This window comes from Phasianus colchicus, chromosome 29, assembly GCF_987193195.1.
Source record: "Phasianus colchicus chromosome 29, bPhaCol1.hap1.1, whole genome shotgun sequence".
In the NCBI taxonomy this organism is placed as follows: Eukaryota; Metazoa; Chordata; class Aves; order Galliformes; family Phasianidae; genus Phasianus; species Phasianus colchicus.
In genome coordinates, this window is record NC_143464.1 from 4729131 (window position 1) to 4749494 (window position 20364).

The 20364-nt window shown below is 60.2% G+C and overlaps 3 protein-coding genes across 4 annotated transcripts; 2 read left to right on the top strand and 1 right to left on the bottom strand.

Annotated features, from left to right (window-relative positions):
- On the top strand, positions 1–11313 carry FTSJ1 (FtsJ RNA 2'-O-methyltransferase 1). Of its 2 annotated transcripts, none has more exons than XM_090126803.1 (11): positions 1–157; positions 1815–1977; positions 4047–4116; positions 5871–5967; positions 6708–6786; positions 6894–6946; positions 7085–7138; positions 7811–7913; positions 8029–8112; positions 8236–8339; positions 10383–11312. In XM_090126803.1, exons 2-11 carry the CDS (start codon positions 1857–1859, stop codon positions 11091–11093), a joined length of 1476 nt encoding a protein of 491 aa, XP_089982929.1. In that variant the 5' UTR covers positions 1–157; positions 1815–1856; the 3' UTR covers positions 11094–11312. The 2 variants fall into 2 exon arrangements, with proteins under 2 accessions (XP_089982929.1, XP_089982930.1); XM_090126804.1 differs by lacking the exon at positions 1–157 and adding an exon at positions 316–375 and having other exon boundaries at positions 10383–11313.
- An 870-nt stretch (positions 11314–12183) lies between these two features.
- PQBP1 (polyglutamine binding protein 1) lies at positions 12184–18764 on the bottom strand. The gene is made up of 6 exons (XM_090126810.1): positions 18680–18764; positions 17438–17549; positions 15022–15131; positions 14019–14156; positions 13140–13200; positions 12184–13036 (listed from the first exon to the last, which is right to left on the bottom strand). Exons 1-6 carry the CDS (start codon positions 18744–18746, stop codon positions 12886–12888), a joined length of 639 nt encoding a protein of 212 aa, XP_089982936.1. The 5' UTR covers positions 18747–18764; the 3' UTR covers positions 12184–12885.
- LOC116241531 (uncharacterized) lies at positions 18683–19543 on the top strand. The gene is made up of 4 exons (XM_031612096.2): positions 18683–18814; positions 18940–19069; positions 19145–19208; positions 19412–19543. Exons 1-4 carry the CDS (start codon positions 18745–18747, stop codon positions 19520–19522), a joined length of 375 nt encoding a protein of 124 aa, XP_031467956.2. The 5' UTR covers positions 18683–18744; the 3' UTR covers positions 19523–19543.
- The last annotated feature ends 821 nt before the right edge of the window (positions 19544–20364 follow it).

Below are 20364 nucleotides of genomic sequence, written 5' to 3' on the forward strand. Positions count from 1 at the left end.
CGACCGGAACTCACCAGAGAGCGCCGCGCGTGCGCACTTCGCACCGTCCCTTCCCTCAGCCGCCTGCGCTCCTCTTTTCCGCCCTCTGACCGTTACCAAATCTTCTCTCCCTCCTTCTCCGGCCCTTTGACAGCGCTCACCGGGCAGGAGCCCTCCGGTAACGCGGCGACAGCGGCCGAGGGGCTGAAAGCGGGGGATTGGGGGGGGGGGGGGAAAGGAGTGGAGAAAAGCTGTGCGCATGCGCCGTGCCGGCGGGTGGGCGAAGTACGCGTGCGCGAAAGGGACGCGGATTGAGCTTTGCGCATGCGCCAGAGGTGGGAGGGGCGCATGCGCGGTGCGCGCCACGTGTTTATTGTAGGAGCTGCCGATAAGTTTGTATGGGAAGCAATAGGGGGCGGGGGGGAGGGTGGAGTCGGTGGGGTTAATGGGATTTCTTGGGAGGGGTCTGAATGGGGATGGGAACTGCATGCAATCAATGGGTTTGTTTCTGTAGGACCTGCATGCAATCAGTGGGGTTTGTTTCTGTAGGACCTGCATGCAATCAATGGGGTTTGTTTCTGTAGGACCTGCATGCAGTCAATGGGGTTTGTTTCTGTAGGACCTGCATGCAATCAGTGGGGTTTGTTTCTGTAGGACCTGCATGCAGTCAGTGGGGTTTGTTTCTGTAGGACCTGCATGCAATCAGTGGGGTTTGTTTCTGTAGGACCTGCATGCAATCAGTGGGGTTTGTTTCTGTAGGACCTGCATGCAGTCAGTGGGGTTTGTTTCTGTAGGACCTGCATGCAATCAGTGGGGTTTGTTTCTGTAGGACCTGCATGCAATCAACAGGGTTTGTACCCTGCAGGCCCTGTTTGTTCCTGTTGTTTCCCTCAGGCCATATTTGTTCCTTCAGGCCCTGTTGTTCCCTGCAGGCCCTGTTGTTCCCTGCAGGCCCTGTTGTTCCCTGCAGGCCCTGTTGGTTCCTGCAGGCCCTGTTTGTCTCTGTTGTTCCCTGCAGGCCCCATTGTTGGTTCCCTGCCGGCCCTGTTGGTTCCCATTGGTTCCTTCAGGCCCTGTTTGTTCCTGCAGGCCCCATTGGTTCCTGTTGGTTCCTTCAGGCCCCGTTGTTGGTTCCCTGCAGGCCCTGCTGGTTCCTTCAGGCCCTGTTGGTTCCTGTTGGTTCCTGCAGGCCCTGTTTGTTCCCTGCAGGCCCTGTTGGTTCCTGTTGGGTCCTGCAGGCCCTGTTGGTTCCTGTTGGGTCCTGCAGGCCCCATTGCAGGCCCTGCTGGTTCCTTCAGGCCCTGCTGGTTCCTTCAGGCCCTGCTGGTTCCTGCAGGCCCTGTTGGTTCCTTTGGTTCCTGCAGGCCCTGTTGGTTCCTTTGGTTCCTGCAGGCCCTGTTGGTTCCTGTTGGTTCCTGCAGGCCCTGTTGGTTCCTGTTGGTTCCTGCAGGCCCTGTTGTTCCTGTTGGTTCCTGCAGGCCCTGTTTATTCCTGCAGGCCCTGTTGGTCCCTGTTGGTTCCTGCAGGCCCTGTTGTTCCTGTTGGTTCCTGCAGGCCCTGTTGTTCCTGTTGGTTCCTGCAGGCCCTGTTGTTCCTGTTGGTCCCTGCAGGCCCTGTTTATTCCTGCAGGCCCTGTTGTTCCTGCAGGCCCTGTTTATTCCTGCAGGCCCTGTTGTTCCTGCAGGCCCTGTTTATTCCTGCAGGCCCTGTTGTTCCTGTTGGTTCCTGCAGGCCCTGTTTATTCCTGCAGGCCCTGTTGGTTCCTGCAGGCCCTGTTGGTTCCTGCAGGCCCTGTAGTTCCTGTTGGTTCCTGCAGGCCCTGTTTATTCCTGCAGGCCCTGTTGTTCCTGTAGTTCCCGCAGGCCGTGCTGGCCGCCATGGGCCGCAGCTCCAAGGACAAACGGGACATTTATTACCGCCTGGCCAAGGAGGGCGGCTGGCGGGCGCGCAGTGCCTTCAAACTGCTGCAGCTCCAGCAGCGCTTCGACATCTTCTGTGGTGCGCCACTAAATGTCCCCAGCGTGTCCCTAAATGTCACCAGGTGTCCCCAACGTGTCCCCAAATGGCCCCATGTGTCCCTAAACGTCAACAGGTGTCCCCAGCGTGTCCCCAAATGGCCCCGTGTGTCCCTAAATGTCACCAGGTGTCCCCAACGTGTCCCCAAATGGCCCCGTGTGTCCCTAAATGTCACCAGGTGTCCCCAACGTGTCCCCAAATGGCCTCAATGTGTCCCTAAACATCAACAAATGTCCCCAACGTGTCCCCAAATGGGCCCATGTGTCCCCAAATGTCAACAAATGTCCCCAACCTGTCCCCAAGTGGCCTCAATGTGTCCCTAAACGTCAACAGGTGTCCCAACGTGGCCCCAAGTGGCCCCATGTCTCCCTAAACGTCACCAGGTGTCCCCAACGCGGCCCCAAGTGGCCCCATGTGTCCCTAAATGTCACCAGGTGTCTCCAGCGCGGCCCCAAATGGCCCCATGTGTCCCTAAATGTCCCCAAATGTCCCCAATGTGTCCCCAAATGGCCCCATGTGTCCCCAAATGTCACCAGGTGTCCCCAACGTGTCCCCAAATGGCCCCGTGTGTCCCTAAATGTCACCAGGTGTCCCCAACATGTCCCCAAATGGCTCCGTGTGTCCCTAAATGTCACCAGGTGTCCCCAACGTGTCCCCAAATGGCCCCATGTGTCCCTAAATGTCACCAGGTGTCCCCAACATGTCCCCAAATGGCCCCATGTGTCCCTAAATGTCACCAGGTGTCTCCAGCGCTGCCCCAAATGGCCCCTTGTGTCCCTAAATGTCACCAGGTGTCCCCAACGTGTCCCCAAATGGCCCCATGTGTCCCCAAACGTCACCAGGTGTCCCCAACGTGTCCCCAAATGGCCTCAATGTGTCCCTAAACATCAACAAATGTCCCCAACGTGTCCCCAAATGGGCCCATGTGTCCCCAAATGTCACCAGGTGTCCCCAACCTGTCCCCAAGTGGCCTCAATGTGTCCCTAAACGTCAACAGGTGTCCCAACGTGGCCCCAAGTGGCCCCATGTCTCCCTAAACGTCACCAGGTGTCCCCAACGCGGCCCCAAGTGGCCCCATGTGTCCCTAAATGTCACCAGGTGTCCCCAACGTGTCCCCAAATGGCCCCGTGTGTCCCTAAATGTCACCAGGTGTCCCCAACATGTCCCCAAATGGCTCCGTGTGTCCCTAAATGTCACCAGGTGTCCCCATTGTGTCCCCAAATGGCCCCATGTGTCCCTAAATGTCCCCAAATGTCCCCAATGTGTCCCCAAATGGCCCCATGTGTCCCCAGATGTCACCAGGTGTCCCCAACGTGTCCCCAAATGGCCCCATGTGTCCCTAAATGTCACCAGGTGTCCCCAACATGTCCCCAAATGGCTCCGTGTGTCCCTAAATGTCACCAGGTGTCCCCAACGTGTCCCCAAATGGCCCCATGTGTCCCTAAATGTCACCAGGTGTCCCCAACGTGTCCCCAAATGGCCCCATGTGTCCCTAAATGTCACCAGGTGTCCCCAACGTGTCCCCAAATGGCCCCATGTGTCCCTAAATGTCAACAGGTGTCCCAATGTGTCCCCAAATGGCCCCATGTGTCCCCAGAATGCCACCAGATGTCTCTATGGATCCCCAAATGTCCCCAAAGCATCATTAAATGTCACCAGATGTCCCTAAATGGCACTCCATGTCCCCAGTGTGTCCCTAAATGGCCCCTTGTGTCCTTAAATGTCACCAGATGTCCCCAACGTGTCCCCACATTTCACTTCATGATTTTAGCATGCCTCCAAATGTCCCTATATGTCCCTGATGTATCCCCAGATGGCCCCAAATGTCCCTGTTGTATCCCCTGATGCCAACCCCACGACTTCAGTATGTCCCCAAATGTCCCCATGTATCCCCAGATGTCATCACTGTGTTCTCAAGTGTCCTCAATGTGTCCCCAAATGTCCTCATTGTCCCCAAATGTCCCCAGTATGTCTCCAAATGTCCCCATTGTCCCCAAAAGTTCCCTTTGTGTCCCCAAAGTGTCCCCAATGTCCCCCAATGTCCCCCCCAGGTGTGCGCCGTGCTGTGGATCTCTGTGCTGCCCCGGGCAGCTGGAGCCAAGTGCTGAGCAGGGAGCTCAGGTGGGGGCACGGGGGGGCACAAATGGGGGTCTGGGGGGGGCACAAATGGGGACTGATGGGGGAAATTGGGACTGGGGGGGGAAGTAGAGTCCGGGGGGGCACAAGTGGGGTGTGAGGAGGGTGATAAATGGGGACTGAGGGGGGCACAAGGGGGGTGTGATGGGGGAAATTGGAACTGGGGGCACAAATGGGGTTGGGGGGGGGAAACGGGGCTGGGGGGGGGGGCACAAATGGGGGTCTGGGGGGCACAAATGGGGACTGATGGGGGAAATTGGGACTGGGGGGGGGGAAGTAGGGTCTGGGGGGGCACAAGTGGGGTCAGGGGAGGGTGATAAATGGGGACTGAGGGGGGCACAAGGGGGGTGTGATGGGGGAAATTGGAACTGGGGGCACAAATGGGGTTGGGGGGGGGAAACGGGGCTGGGGGGGGGCACAAATGGGGGTCTGGGGGGCACAAATGGGGACTGATGGGGGAAATTGGGACTGGGGGGGGGAAGTAGGGTCCGGGGGGGCACAAGTGGGGTGTGGGGAGGGTGATAAATGGGGACTGAGGGGGGCACAAGGGGGTGTGATGGGGGAAATTGGAACTGGGGGCACAAATGGAGTTGGGGGGGGGGAAAGGGGGCTGGGGGGGGCACAAATGGGGGTCTGGGGGGCACAAATGGGGACTGATGGGGGAAATTGGGACTGGGGGGGGGGAAGTAGGGTCCGGGGGGGCACAAGTGGGGTGTGAGGAGGGTGATAAATGGGGACTGAGGGGGGCACAAGGGGGGTGTGATGGGGGAAATTGGAACTGGGGGCACAAATGGGGTTGGGGGGGGGAAAACGGGGCTGGGGGGGGGGCACAAATGGGGGTCTGGGGGGCACAAATGGGGACTGATGGGGGAAATTGGGACTGGGGGGGGGGAAGTAGGGTCTGGGGGGGCACAAGTGGGGTCAGGGGAGGGTGATAAATGGGGACTGAGGGGGGCACAAGGGGGGTGTGATGGGGGAAATTGGAACTGGGGGCACAAATGGGGTTGGGGGGGGAAACGGGGCTGGGGGGGGGGGCACAAATGGGGGTCTGGGGGGCACAAATGGGGACTGATTGCGGAAATTGGGACTGGGGGGGGGAAGTAGGGTCTGGAGAAGGATAAATGGAGTCTGGGGGGCACAAATTTGGGTCAGGGGGGCACAGTGGGGTCTGATGGGAGAAATGGGGACTGAGGGAAGAACAAATGGGAGTCGGGGGGGGGATAAATGGGGACTGGGGGGCACAAATTCGAGTTGGGGGGGGTAAAAGTGGGGTGTGATGGGGGAAATGGGGTGTGGGAGGAAATGAGGTCGAGGGGGGGCACAAATGGGGGCCTGGGGGAGGAATAAGTGGGATCTGGGGGGGGGGAAATGGGGACTGGAGGGGTACAAATGTGGATCTGGGGGGGCATAAATGGGCTCTGATGGGGGAGAATTGGGATTGGGGGAGCACAGATGGGGGTCTGGGGGGGAAATGGGGTTTGGGGGTGGGAGTGGGAGTCTGGGGGTGGATAAATGGGGACTTGGGGGGAAATGGGGGCCTGGGGGGGGTCACAAATTGGGGTTTGGGGGGGGGATAAATGGGGACTGGGGAGAATTGGAATTCTGGAGAGATATTGGGGTGGGGGGACGAGGTTGGAGGGTGGCAAAAATGGGATATGGGGGGATAAATTGAGGGGGGGGAGAGGTGTTGTTTTTTTTTTTTGGGGGGGGGGGGTCCTGGCTGAAGCCCCCTTTGTTAGGGGGACCCCTGAAGATCCGGTGCAGGTGGTGGCCGTGGACCTGCAGGCCATGGCACCGCTGCCAGGAGTGGTGCAGATCCAGGGTGACATCACCAAGGTGGGGACTCCCCCTCCCCCCCCCCAAAAGAAATCCATTACCTCCCCCTCCCCAACCCTGCCCAAGAAACCCCTCAGCCCCCCCACAAGCCACAGATGGGGCCCTAAACCACATAGAACTTCCCCAACCCTATGCCCCCCCCTGTAGAACCCGCCCAACCCTATTCCACCCTCCTCCACAGAACCCCCAGACCCATTTATCCCCCCAGAACCCCATTATTCCCCCCCAGACCCCATTTATCCCCCCAGAACCCCATTTTTCCTCCTTCAGACCCCATTTATCCCCCTTCAGAACCCCATTATTCCTCCCCCAGATCCCATTTATTCCCCCCAAAACCCCATTTTTCTCCCCCAAGCCCCATTTATCCCCCCTCAGAACCCCATTATTCCCCCCCCAGACCCTATTTATCCCCTCCTGACCCCATTTATTCCCCCCTCAGAACCCCATTATTCCCCCCCAGACCCTATTTATCCTCTCCTGACCCCATTTATTCCCCCCAGAGCCCCATTATTCCCCCCCCAGACCCCATTTATCCCCCCAGACCCTATTATTCCCCCTTCAGACCCCATTTATCCCCCCTCAGAACGCCATTATTCCCCCCCCAGACCCTATTTATCCTCTCCAGACCCCATTATTCCCCCTTCAGGCCCCATTTATCCCCCCAGAACCCCATTATTCTCCCCCCAGACCCCCTTTATCCCCCCCATAACCCCCCAATTCCCCATTATTCCCCCCCCCAGGTGTCCACAGCCCAAGAGATCCAACGCCACTTTTCAGGGCGCCCTGCCGACCTGGTGGTTTGTGATGGGGCCCCTGATGGTGAGGGGTTTTTTTTTTGGGTGGGGCGGGGGGGGGCACCAAATAGAGCGTGGGGGTTCCCGTTAAACCCCCCTACCCCAAATTTTGTCTGTGTCCCCCCCCCTCAGTGACAGGGCTGCACGATCTGGATGAGTACATCCAGGCTCAGCTGCTGCTGGCGGTGAGTGAGGACCCCCTCCCCCAAAAATAAAACCCCCCACAGGCCCCCAAAACCCATGGGGGGGAGGGGCAACCTCCCCCCCCCCCCATTATCCCTAATTTGTTCTGAGGTGGGGGGGGTGCTAATTAATTTTTGCAGGCTCTCAACATCACCACCCACGTCCTGAAGAAGGGGGGCACCTTTGTGGCTAAGGTGAGGTGTTGGGAGACCCCCCCCCCAATTAATTGAGTGTCCCTAAATGAATGGGACCCCTCACAAATTCATTAGGGACCCTCCCCTCAAATTAATTGATTGTTCCTAAATGAATGAGACCCCCCCCACACATTCTTAGGGACCCCCAATTTGGGTGTCCCTAAATGAATGCCCACCCCCCCAAATTCATAGCAACCCCCCCCTAATTAATTCAGTGTTTCTAAATGAATGGGACGCTCCCCAATTAACTGCACCCTTACTAATTAATGAGACCCCCCCAAACTAACGGCACCCTCCACTAATTAATAAGACCCCCCCCCCAAACTAATGGTTCCCCCCCAATTAATGCCACCCTCACTAATTAATGAGACCCTCCCCAAACTAATGGTTCCCCCCCAGCTAATGCCACCCCCACTAATTAAGGGCCCCCTCCCCAAACTAATGGTAACTCTCAACTAATGGCACCCCTGCCTAATTAATGAGCCCCCCCATCATTAACATAACCCCACCCAACCCCCTACTCCAAGCATCCTTCAACCCCTCACTCTCCCCTCAGATTTTGGGCCATTTGGGGGGGATTTTGGGACCGGGATCGCTTGGGGGGGGCATCAATGGGGTGTGGGGGTGTGGGGGGGGCATCACACAAACCCCCCCCTCGTTGCCCCCCCCCAGATTTTCCGTGGGAAGGATTCCCCCCTCCTCTACTCCCAGCTGCGCCTCTTCTTCACCGACGTCACCTGCGCCAAACCCCGCAGCAGCCGCAACTCCAGCATCGGTGAGGAGCCCCAAAGCTCTGATTTTTGGGGCCAAAACCCCATATTTTGGGGTCAAAACTTCAAAACTGTCTTCCTTCCTCCCTCCCCCCCCCAAAAAAAAAAACCCCAACCCAGAAGCGTTCGTGGTTTGTCGTGACTACAGCCCCCCCGAGGGCTACGTGCCCACCATGGACAACCCGCTGCTGGATCCCGATGGGGGTGAGTTTGGGGGTGGGGGGGGGAGCATTTTGGGGTGGAATTTGGGGTTTTTTGAGGTCCGGGGCGAGGGGGGGGGGGCACTGAGGTGTGTTAATATCTGCCCCCCCCCCCCTTCCCCATCAGTTCTGGAGCTGTCGGAGCTGTCGGGGCCGTCGCGTCTGATCGTTCCCTTCGTGGCCTGCGGGGATCTGAGCGCCTACGACCCCGACCGAACCTATCCGCTGCAGGTGGGGGCACTGGGACGGACTGGGATATACTGGGAGGGACTGGGGGGGGCTCTGTGGGCACTGGGAGGGACTGGGAGGGACTGGGGGGGGGAACTGAGGGCACTGGGAGAGACTGGGAGGGGATCTGTGGGCACTGGGAGGGACTGGGAGGGGATCTGTGGGCACTGGGAGGGACTGAGGGGCACGGGGGGGGACTGGGATATACTGGGAGGGGCTGGGAGGGGAACGGGGGGGACTGGAATATACTGGGAGGGACTGGGAGGGGAACGGGGGGGACTGGGATATACTGGGAGGGACTGGGAGGGGAACTGGGGGCACTGGGTGGCACTGGGAGGGACTGGGATATACTGGGAGGGACTGGGAGGGGAATTGGGGGCACTGGGAGAGACTGGGAGGGACTGGGGGGCACTGGGAGGGACTGGGAGGAGAACTGGGGGCACTGGGATATACTGGGAGGGACTGGGAGGGGATCTGTGGGCACTGGGAGGGACTGGGAGGGGATCTGTGGGCACTGGGAGGGACTGAGGGGCACGGGGGGGGACTGGGATATAATGGGAGGGACTGGGAGGAGAACTGGGGGCACTGGGATATACTGGGAGGGACTGGGAGGGGAACTGGGGGCACTGGGTGGCACTGGGAGGGACTTGGATATACTGGGAGGGACTGGGAGGGGAATTGGGGGCAATAGGAGGGACTGGGAGGGACTGGGGGGCACTGGGATATACTGGGAGGGACTGGGAGGGGAACTGTGGGCACTGGGAGGGTCTGGGGGGCACTGGGAGGGACTGGGATATACTGGGAGGGACTGGGAGGGGAATTGGGGGCACTGGGAGAGACTGGGAGGGACTGCGGGGGGAACTGGGGGCACTGGGATATACTGGGAGGGACTGGGAGGGGAACAGGGGGCACTGGGATATACTGGGAGGGACTGGGAGGGGAACTGTGGGCACTGGGAGGGACTGGGAGGAGAACTGGGGGCACTGGGAGAGACTGGGAGGGACTGGGAGGGGAACTGGGGGGCACTGGGATATACTGGGAGGGACTGGGAGGGGAACTGGGGGCACTGGGAGGGACTGGGAGGCACAGGGGAGGACTGGGAGGGGATCTGTGGGCACTGGGAGGGACTGGGAGGGGAACTGAGGGCACTGGGATATACTGGGAGGGGAACTGTGGGCACTGGGAGGGACTGGGAGGGGATCTGTGGGCACTGGGAGAGACTGGGAGGGTCTGGGAGGGGAAGTGTCGACACTGGGATATACTGGGAGGGACTGGGGGGGGAACTGGAGGCACTGGGAGGGACTGGGATGGGATTGGGGGGGGACTGGGAAGGGACTGGGATATACTGGGAGGGACTGGGAGGGGATCTGTGGGCACTGGGAGGGACTGAGGGGCACAGGGGGGGACTGGGATATACTGGGAGGGGCTGGGAGGGGAACTGGGGGCACTAGGATATACTGGGAGGGACTGGGGGGGGAACTGGGGGCACTGGGTGGCACTGGGAGGGACTTGGATATACTGGGAGATACTGGGAGGGGAATTGGGGGCACTGGGAGGGACTGGGAGGGACTGGGGGTGGAACTGGGAGGTGATCTGTGGGCACTGGGATGGACTGGGGGGGGAACTGGGGGCACTGGGATATACTGGGAGGGGAACTGTGGACACTAGGAGGGACTGGGAGGGGATCTGTGGGCACTGGTATATACTGGGAGGGACTGGGAGGGGAACTGTGGGCACTGGGAGGGACTGAGGGGCACGGGGGGGGGACTGGGATATACTGGGAGGGACTGGGAGGGGAACTGGGAGGGACTGGGGTGGGGGCACTGGGAGGGACTGGGATAAACTGGGAGGGACTAGAGAGCACTGGAATAGACTGGGAAGCACTGGGAGGGATTTAAGGGGGATCTGGATGCACTGGGATGGACTGGGAGGCACCGGGGGGGGGGGGGGGAGGGGGGGCACTGGGTTTTATTGGGACCCTTACGGGGTTACTGGTCCGTACTGGTCCTTACTGGGAGCACTGGTTTCACCCCCCCCCCCCCATAGCTGTCCCCGGAGCAGCCGTATCGCTATGTGCCCCCCCCAGCCCCCCCCATCGCACCCCCCTACGCTGCTGCGCTGCAACGGCACCGCGGGGGGGGGCCCTCGTGCAAGGGGATGGGCGTGCAAGGAGCCTCGTGTGAGCCACTGGGCGTGCGAGGAGCCTGGTGCAACGACAGAGGTGTGCAAGGAGAAGAAGAGGAAGGAGGAGCCTCATGGGAGGAGATGGGCGTGCAAGGAGCCTCGTGTGAGATGGGTGTGCAAGGAGCATCGTGCAAAGACACGGATGTGCAAGGAAGCGAGGAAGGAGCCTCGTGCGAGGAGATGGGTGTGCAAGGAGCCATGTGCAAGATGAGTGTGCGAGGAGATGAGGAAGGAGGAACCTTGTGTGAGGAGATGGGTGTGCAAGGACCCTTGTGTGAACAACTGGGTGTGCAAGGAAGTGAGAAAGGAAGAGGAACCTTGTGTGAGGACGTGGGCGTGCAAGGAGCCACGTACAAGAAAATGGGTGTGCAAACAGTAACGTGCAATGAGGAGGAAGGAGCTGTGTGCAAAGAGGGAGACCCTCTGTGCAAGGAAACACGCGTGCACGACCCCCTGTGCAAAGAGATGAGTGTGCAAGGAGCCTCGTGCAAAGGAACAGGTGTGCAAGAAGCCTTGTGTGAGGAGGAGCAACGCTTGTGCAAGGAGCTGCAGCACCAGAGTCTTGCACAGTGACACCTCATGCAGGGCAACAAGTGTGCAAGGCAGTCGTGCAAGAACGCTTGTGAAAAACTGCAAAACACCCTGGAAACGCGTGCAAAACGAGTGTGCAAAGCCCTCGTGCAAAACCACACCTGCTTCGCTGTCAGTGTTTGTGCCCCCCACTGCCCCCGTGCTCTTGCACACACGTGTGCAACACAGCGGGGGGGGGGTGTAGAGTTTTATTGAGGGGGGGGAGGGGGTCACCAAATTTGGGGCTTTTTTGGGAGGGGGAGAAAATTTGGGATTTCTTTTGGGGGGGTGTCAGAAAATTTGGGGTTTTGGGGGGGGGGAGCAGAAAATTTGGGATTTCTTTTGGGGGGGTGTCAGAAAATTTGGGGTTTTATTTTTGGGGGGGCACAAAATTTGGGGTTTTTTTATGGGGGGGGGGAGCTTAATGAGGAGTGCCAAATTTTGGAGGTTTTGGGGGGGGGGGGGGCACCAAATTGAGCTATTTTTTGGGGGGTTGGGATCCCCAAGATTTCTGGGTCTCCCAATGGGTTCTGGGGGGGGTCTCCAGGTTTTTTTTTTTGGGGGGGGGGGGTCGATTCTGGGGTTCCCCATGAGTTTGGTGGGATCTGGGGGGGGTTGGGGGTCTCAATGGGGTCTGCAAGGTTCGGAGGGGGGCTGAAATCCTTTGGGAGGGGTCCCTCTATTTTGGGGGGGGGGGTTGTGATGGTTCTGGGGTTCCCAATGAGCTTGGGGGGGGGCCTGGGGGGGGGCCTGGGGTCCCTATGGGTTCTGCAAGGTTCTGGGGGGGTCCAAACCCTATCGGGGGGGGTCCCAATCCTTATTTTTTGGAGGGGGGGGTTTCATTCCATCACCTTCACCCCAACAACTCCGACGCTGCTCCCACAGTTCCAACATCAAAGCGCATAGAAAACACAAGTCGGGGGGGGGGTTCCCCAAATACTGAGGTGCCCCCCCCCAGGATGAAATGATTTTTGGGGGGGGGTTGATTCTGGGGTTCCCCATGATTCTGGGGGGATCTGGGGGGGGTTGGGGGTCTCAATGGGGTCTGCAAGGTTCGGAGGGGGGCTGAAATCCTTTGGGAGGGGTCCCTCTATTTTGGGGGGGGTTGTGATGTTTCTGGGGTTCCCCATGAGTTTGGGGGGGTCCTGGGGGGGGGACTGGGGTTCCTATGGGTTCTGCAAGGTTCTGGGGGGGGTCCCAACCCTATTGGGGGGGTCCTTATTTTGGGGGGGGGTTCATTCCATCACCTTCACCCGAATAACTGCGACGCTGCTCCCACAGTTCCAACAACAAAGCGCATAGAAAACACAAGTCGGGGGGGGGTTCCCCAAATATTGAGGTGCCCCCCCCCACTAAAACGATTTTTTTTGGGGGGGGGGTGGATTCTGGGGTTCCCCATGAGTTTGGTGGGATCTGGGGGGGGGTTGGGGGTCTCAATGGGGTCTGCAAGGTTCAGAGGGGGGGCTGAAATCCTTTGGGAGGGGTCCCTCTATTTTGGGGGGGGTTGTGATGGTTCTGGGGTTCCCCATGAGCTTGGGGGGGTCCTGGGGGGGGACTGGGGTTCCTATGGGTTCTGCAAGGTTCTGGGGGGGGTCCAAACCCTATTGGGGGGGTCCTTATTTTGGGGGGGGGGGTTTCATTCCATCACCTTCACCCGAATAACTGCGACGCTGCTCCCACAGTTCCAACATCAAAGCGCATAGAAAACACAAGTCGGGGGGGGGGTTCCCCAAATATTGAGGTGCCCCCCCCCAGTCTGAAATGATTTTCTTTTGTTTTTTTAGGGGGGGGGTCGTCAGTCTTTGCCCCTGGAAGCCTCGGCGTTGGCTCGCAGCACCGCCCCAGGGCTGGGATACGGCCGCTGCTGGAAGAGCGGCCCCGCAGCCGTCGTGTCTGCCCCCGTTTTGGCCTCGTTGCGTTTGGGAAGTCCAGTAGACCACGTGCCTCTATTCGGGGGGGGGGGTCGGGGGGGTCGTTAGGTATGTGCCCCCCCCCCGCCGAAGTGAATTTAGGGGGGGTTTGGGGGGTTAAAAGCCAAGGGTTGCTCACCGAGGGGCGTCGGAATAGGAGCTGGGGTCCATGGGGTCGAGCTCGTCGTCTTTGCGGCTGCCTGGGGGTTGGAGGGGGGGGGTTAAAAATAAGGGGGGGGGCGTTAGGGGGTGTATGGGATGTTGGGGGGGGGGGGCGGGGGTTAGGGAATGGGGGGGTGTAAGGAATTTTGGGGGGGGGGAATGGGTTTATGTGGAGGCGTGATGTGAGGAGGTTGGGGGGTGTAGGGGAAGCGGGGGGGGGGGGCATGGAATGGGGGGGGCACAGGGAATTGGGGGGGGGTCCTATAGGGAATGGGGGGGCACAGGGAATAGGGGGGGTCCTATAGGGGATGGGTGGGGCACGGAAATTTGAGGGGGGGGTCTCATAAGGCAACGGGGGGGGCATAAGAAATGGGGGGGCAGAGAATTGGGGGAAGTTCTATGAAGAATGGGGGGCACTGAGAATTGGGGGGGGGGTGGAGGAAATGGGGGGGGGCACAGGGATGGGGGGGCACTACGGTGAATGGGGGGGCATAGAGAATTGGGGCTGATCCTATGGGGATGGGGGGGGCGCTGAGAATTATGGGGGGGGGGCACAGGAAATGGGGGGACAGAGAATTGGGGGGGTGTCCTTTAGAGAATGGGGGAGGGGGCAGAGAATTGGGGGGGGGCACAGAGAACTGGGGTGGGGGGTCCTATAGGGAATGAGGGGGCACAGAAGTTTGGGGGGGGGGTCCTACATAGAATTGGGGGGGGGGGATAAGGAATTGGAGATCCTATAGGGAAATTGGGACTCCCCCGCCCCCCCCAGAACCCACAATATGATCCGCATGCCCCTCATTATGGCCCCCACCCCCATTTTTGGGGCCCCCTCCCCAAATTTGGGGTCCCCCCCTACCTTTTTTCCCCTTGGGGGGGTACGGTGCCACCTCGTCACGCCGATGGAAGCGCCGTTCACGTGGGGGGGGGTCCCGGGGGGGCTCCTCCCTCTCCTTTTCGTAGCTCCGTTCAGGTGGGGGGGGGTCTTCTGCCTCTGCTGCACCCCCAGAATAAAATGGGGGGGGGGGGGGGGGGGGGCGGGGAGAAGAAAACTCAGACTTCAGTAAGTGCCCCCCCCCCAACCCATTATAACCCCCCAAAATGAGGGGGGGTCCCAAAAAGGGTGGGTTTCCCCCATAGAGCAACCCTATTAGAACCGCCCCCCTCCCCATATATGGGGGTGGGGGGGAACGCCCAAAAAAAGGGGGATCTGTAAAGTGAGCCCCCCCACCCCTTTATAACTGGGGGGGGGGTATCCAAAATGGGGGGGGGGGTCTCCTTCAAGTGACCTCCCCCCCCTTTAAAACCCCAAAAATTGAAGTGGGGGAGACAGCGGAGCCCAAAATGGGGGTCCCTCTTAAAGTGACCCCACCTCATTTTTTAGGATGGGGACCGCCCTTAAAGTGACCCTGCCTCATTTTTTTGGGGGGGGGGTGGAGGGGGGTCCCATGTTTTGAGGTCTCCTGATGGGTTCTGAGGGGGGGTCCCAGTGCATTTGGGGTGGGGGGAGAGATCTCCAGGCATTTTTTTTTTTGGGGGGGGGGGGGGGAGCAGTGAATTTTGGGATCTCCTGATGGGATTGAGAGGGGGACCTTAAAGTGACCCCCCCCCCCCAAATATAACCCCATTTTGGGTGGGAGTCCCCCTTAAAGTGACCTTGCATTACTTTTTTTTGGGGGGGGGGGTATCCAAAATGGGACTGCCCCCTTAAAGTGACCCCCCCCACCCCCACTTATAACCCCATTGTAGGTTGGGCTCCCCCTTAAAGTGACCACGCCCTATTTTCTTGGGGGTGTCCCCCTCTGTATTTTTCGGGGGGGTGTGCCCCCCCAATCCCCCCCCACCCCCCCTTTAAGACTCACGTGCCCCCCCCTTTTGCCTCTTGGCTGCTTTGGTGATGACGGCGTTGGGGTCCCCGGGGGGCAGCCATGACACCAGGTCGCTCTCGGCGTTCCAGTAGTAGGGCAGCCCGCTATGGGGGGGGGGGGACACATATGGGGGGGTTATAGGGGCTACAGACCGACCCTATAGGGCCCCATGGGACTGGGGGGGCACATATGGGGGCTATAGGATCTAGAAATCACCCTCAGAAGACCCCAGCCCCATAGAGTCCCCATAAGATCCCCCCAGCCCCATAGGGTCCCCACAGGATCCCCCCAGCCCCATAGGATCCCCCCCAGGCCCATAGAGCCCCCATAGGATCCCCCCCAGCCCCATAGAGCCCCCATAGGATCCCCTCAGCTCCATAGAGCCCCCACAGGATCCCCCCAGCCCCATAGGATCCCCCCAGGCCCATAGAGCCCCCATAGGATCCCCCCAGCCCCATAGAGCCCCCATAGGATCCCCCAGCCCCATAGAGCCCCCATAAGATCCCCCCCCGCCCCATAGAGCCCCCATAGGATCCCCTCAGCCCCATAGAGCCCCCATAGGATCCCCCCAGCCCCATAGAGCCCCCATAGGATCCCCTCAGCTCCATAGAGCCCCCATAGGATCCCCTCAGCCCCATAGAGCCCCCATAGGATTCCCCCAGCCCCATAGAGCCCCCATAGGATCCCCCAGCCCCATAGAGCCCCCATAGGATCCCCTCAGCCCCATAGAGCCCCCATAGGATCCCCCAGCCCCATAGAGCCCCCATAAGATCCCCCCCCGCCCCATAGAGCCCCCATAGGATCCCCTCAGCCCCATAGAGCCCCCATAGGATCCCCCCAGCCCCATAGAGCCCCCATAGGATCCCCCCAGCCCCATAGAGCCCCATAGGATCCCCTCAGCCCCATAGAGCCCCCATAGGATCCCCCCAGCCCCATAGAGCCCCCATAGGATCCCCCCAGGCCCATAGAGCCCCCATAGGATCCCCCCAGCCCCATAGAGCCCCCATAGGATCCCCCAGCCCCATAGAGCCCCCATAAGATCCCCCCCCGCCCCATAGAGCCCCCATAGGATCCCCTCAGCCCCATAGAGCCCCCATAGGATCCCCCCAGCCCCATAGAGCCCCCATAGGATCCCCCCCAGCCCCATAGAGCCCCATAGGATCCCCTCAGCCCCATAGAGCCCCCATAGGATCCCCCCAGCCCCATAGAGCCCCCATAGGATCCCCCCCGCCCCATAGAGCCCCCATAGGATCCCCCCAGCCCCATAGAGCCCCCATAGGATCCCCCCACCCCCATAGGGCCCCCATAGGATCCCCCCAGCCCCATAGAGCCCCCATAGGATCCCCTCAGCCCCATAGAGCCCCCATAGGATCCCCCCCAGCCCCATAGAGCCCCATAGGATCCCCTCAGCCCCATAGAGCCCCCATAGGATCCCCCCAGCCCCATAGAGCCCCCATAGGATCCCCCCAGGCCCATAGAGCCCCCATAGGATCCCCCCAGCCCCATAGAGCCCCCATAGGATCCCCCAGCCCCATAGAGCCCCCATAAGATCCCCCCCGCCCCATAGAGCCCCCATAGGATCCCCTCAGCCCCATAGAGCCCCCATAGGATCCCCCCAGCCCCATAGAGCCCCCATAGGATCCCCCCCAGCCCCATAGAGCCCCATAGGATCCCCTCAGCCCCATAGAGCCCCCATAGGATCCCCCCAGCCCCATAGAGCCCCCATAGGATCCCCCCCGCCCCATAGAGCCCCCATAGGATCCCCCCAGCCCCATAGAGCCCCCATAGGATCCCCCCACCCCCATAGGGCCCCCATAGGATCCCCCCAGCCCCATAGAGCCCCCATAGGATCCCCCCCAGCCCCATAGAGCCCCCATAGGATCCCCTCAGCCCCATAGAGCCCCCATAGGATTCCCCCAGCCCCATAGAGCCCCCATAGGATCCCTCCAGTCCCATAAAACTCCCATAGGATCCCCCCAGCCCCACAGAGCCCCCATAGAGCTCCCATAAGAGTCCTCCCCGCCCCACAGAACCCCCATAAAATCCCCCAGCCCCATAGAATCCCCATTGAGCCCCATGAGATCCCCACTGAACTTCCGTAAGATTCCCCCAGTATTCCCCCAACCCTATAGAAGCCCCACAACCCCCATTAGGCCTCATGGAGCCCCCATAGGTCCCCTCCAACCCCACAGATCCCCCATACAATCCCCCCACCCCCCTAGAGCCCCCCTATTAGAAGGGAATCTCTCCAGCCCCTATTAGAGCTCTGCCAGCCCCACAGAACCCCCAAAAGATCTCTCCAACCCCATAAGACCTCCATAGATCCCCCATAAAACCTCTCCAGCCCCCATAAGGTTCCCATAAGCTCCCCCAACCCCTATATATTCCCCCCCCACCCAGCCCCTCTCACCAGGTGGGGTCCAGCACTTTGTACCAGGGGGGGGGCAGCCCCTCCAGTCGTGATGCTTCGTAATCCACGTGGGCGTCGTCGTAATCCTCTGCAATGATCTCCTCCTCTGGCTCTAAAAATTGGAAGGGGGGGGAGGGGGGGGGAAGGGGTTACTTAGCCACGCCCCCCCCCAAAAGACCACACCCACCCGAGTTAAGCCACGCCCCCCTTAAACGAAACCCCGCCCCCCTAGTGTTGGGCCCCAGTGCTTCCTGCCATATCTGCACCCCCTATAGGGCCCCCCATAGGGTCTCACAGCTCCCGACAGCCCCCATAGGACCCCCCCCCCCCATGGGATCCCACAGCTCCCCAGTTTGCTAAGATCCCCACAGAAACCCCAAAGAATGAACTCCCATAACCCCACAGGTGCCACCCCAGCCCCATAGGGCTACTACAGCCCCCATAGGGCCCCCACGGACCCCACTGGGTCCCCCTCAGCCTTCTATACCCCCATAGAACCACTGTAGCTCTCATAGGATCCCCACAGCCCCCCATAGAGCCCTTACAAACCCCAAAAACCACACACAACCCCATAGTGCCCCTGTGCCCCCATGGGGACCCTACAGAGCCCACATAAGATTCCCCCATCCCCCATAAAATCCCGACTGTAACAAAGGTTTCTACGAACCCCAATATCTCTATAGGATTCCTGCAGCTCCCTATAGGCTCTGCCCCTTCCCTATATGAATTGACTGCAAACATCTTAGGCCACGCCCCCTTTCTTCAAGCCCCGCCCACGAGAAGCCACACCCCCATTGAATTAAAAACACCCCCCCTTAGGCCACACCTCCTAAGACAAACCCCGCCCCCAGGCCACGAAGCCACGCTGATTGACAGCAACCATGACCACTCAGGACACGCCCCCTCTTAAAAGCCCCGCCCCCAACACCCGGAAGTCTCACACCTCCATTGACTCCAAGTACAGGGCTCTTAGGCCACGCCCCCTTCTAAAAGCTCCGCCCACAACCCCCACGAAGCCACGCCCCTATTTACACCCAGTCGTTCTTTCCCAAATAAACGTAGCCACGCTCCTTGCTTAACTCCACCCCCCCGTTCAGACCACGCCCACCGCTCCAAGCCACGCCCCCTCCAGCTACGCTTTCCCGTTCTCGCCCCCCTTGGCCCCTGCCATCATTATTTGGCCCCGCCCACACAACGACCACGCCCCCTTTTCTACCGGTGGCTCCACCCCCCCGAGCTCACCGGGCTCCACGTGTTTGAGCAGGCCGCGCTTGGCCAAGCGGCACTGCAGAGCGGCGGGAAGCGGCATGGCGGCCGGCGGCGGAACCGGAAGCTTCGGGAGGCGGGAACCGGAAACACGTCAACGGAAGTTAGCGGGTAAGAGCGCTAATCGGCGCGGGAACCACGGGACTTGTTGCAGTAAGGCTGGAGCGGAAATAGGCCCCGCGCAACCGGAAGTGCCTGGGAATTAGCGGTAGACACCTCCGTAACCATGGAAACAGCAGGGACACCGGAAGTGCATCGGACCGCTGCACCGGAAGTCCGTCAGAAACCATGGAAACGACTCAAAAAACAAGAGGAAGCCGAAGCAGCAAGACCGGAAGTCACATCAGTGCCGCCGGAAGTACCGCGGTAACCATAGAAACCACCTCCGTGACACCGGATGCACCTCTATAACGACTTAAATCCCGCTGGGAATCCAAACAGCCGACACACCGGAAGTACCTCGGGAAGCCGCCTCAGTACCATGGAAACTACCGGAAGTCCCTCGGTAACCACGGAAACCCGTTCAGTAACCCCGGAAATTTTCTCTCAGCCACACCGGAAACCGCTCCTTCCCCTTTCCCCGCCCTTTCCTCGTTCTCCCGACACCCCCGCGCTCCTCCCCCCACCCTTTCGATCCCGCTCCCGTCGCTATGACAACCGCGCTCCCGCGCTTCACCCCGCGCAACGCCGCTCCGCGTTCTTCTCCAGGCGCCGCCGCCGTCACGTGAGCCTCGCCAACCAATCAGCGCCGCCCGAAGACTTCAGCCAATGGGAGGCTCCGCTTGTGGCCACGTGACGGGGGCAATGGAGCGGTATTAATACGGGGTTTTATTCCCCCCCACCCCCACCGCCGTGTTTATGTAGGGTCGCCTTTGCGGTGCCTTATATGGAATCTTTCCCACCCCCAATATTTACCTACAGTCTCCCCCCCAGCCCCAATGTTTCTATAGGGCTCCCATCCCCGCAGGTTTCCATAGGGCCCCCCCTAACCCCAATGTTTCCATAGGATTCCCACCCCCCCCATGTTTCCATAGGGTCACCCTCCCCCCCCACAACCCCAATATTCACATAGGATTCCCACCCCCCCCCCATGTTTCCATAGGGTCAACCTCCCCCCAACCCCAATGTTTCTATAAGGCTTCCACCTCCCCATGTTTCCATAGGTTCACCCCCCCCCCCCCAATCACCCTCCCCTCCAACCCCATTGCTCATATAGGGCCGCCCTCCCCAACCCCAGTGTTCATATAGGGCTTCCATCCCCCCATGTTTCCATATGGTCACCCCCCCTCCCCCAGCCCCAATGTTAATATAGGGCTCCCATCCCCCATTTTTCCATAGGGTCGCCCCTCCCCCCCCCCCCAACATATGTTTATATAGGGTTCCCATCCCCCCATGTTTCCATAGGGTCACCCTCCCCGTGCTCCCCCCAACCCCAATGTTTATATAGGGCTTCCATCCCCCATGTTTACATAGGGTCACCCCCTCCCCCCCCACGTTTCTATAGGGCTTCCATCTCCCCGTGTTTCCATAGGGTCACCCTCCCCCCCCCCCCCGCCAACCCCAATGTTTCTATAGGACTCTCATCCCCCATGTTTCCATAGGGTCGCCCCCCCACCATGTTTCTATAGGGCTCCCATCCCCCCATGTTTCCATAGGGTCAC

Excerpts from the sequence above, each read along its gene's own strand:
- LOC116241531 (XM_031612096.2), top strand. The coding sequence starts at position 18,745 with ATGGCGGCCGGCGGCGGAACCGGAAGCTTCGGGAGGCGGGAACCGGAA. Across the intron at positions 18,815-18,939 it reads ACGTCAACGGAAGTTAGCGG|CAGGGACACCGGAAGTGCAT; the intron begins GTAAGAGCGCTA and ends CCATGGAAACAG. Across the intron at positions 19,070-19,144 it reads GTGCCGCCGGAAGTACCGCG|CCGACACACCGGAAGTACCT; the intron begins GTAACCATAGAA and ends GAATCCAAACAG.
- PQBP1 (XM_090126810.1), bottom strand. The coding sequence starts at position 18,746 with ATGCCGCTTCCCGCCGCTCTGCAGTGCCGCTTGGCCAAGCGCGGCCTG. Across the intron at positions 14,157-15,021 it reads GAGGCAAAAGGGGGGGGCAC|CAGAGGCAGAAGACCCCCCC; the intron begins GTGAGTCTTAAA and ends CTGGGGGTGCAG. Across the intron at positions 13,037-13,139 it reads TCCTATTCCGACGCCCCTCG|AGGCACGTGGTCTACTGGAC; the intron begins GTGAGCAACCCT and ends CCCCCCGAATAG.
- FTSJ1 (XM_090126803.1), top strand. The coding sequence starts at position 1,857 with ATGGGCCGCAGCTCCAAGGACAAACGGGACATTTATTACCGCCTGGCC. Across the intron at positions 1,978-4,046 it reads GCGCTTCGACATCTTCTGTG|GTGTGCGCCGTGCTGTGGAT; the intron begins GTGCGCCACTAA and ends TGTCCCCCCCAG. Across the intron at positions 7,914-8,028 it reads CAGCCGCAACTCCAGCATCG|AAGCGTTCGTGGTTTGTCGT; the intron begins GTGAGGAGCCCC and ends ACCCCAACCCAG.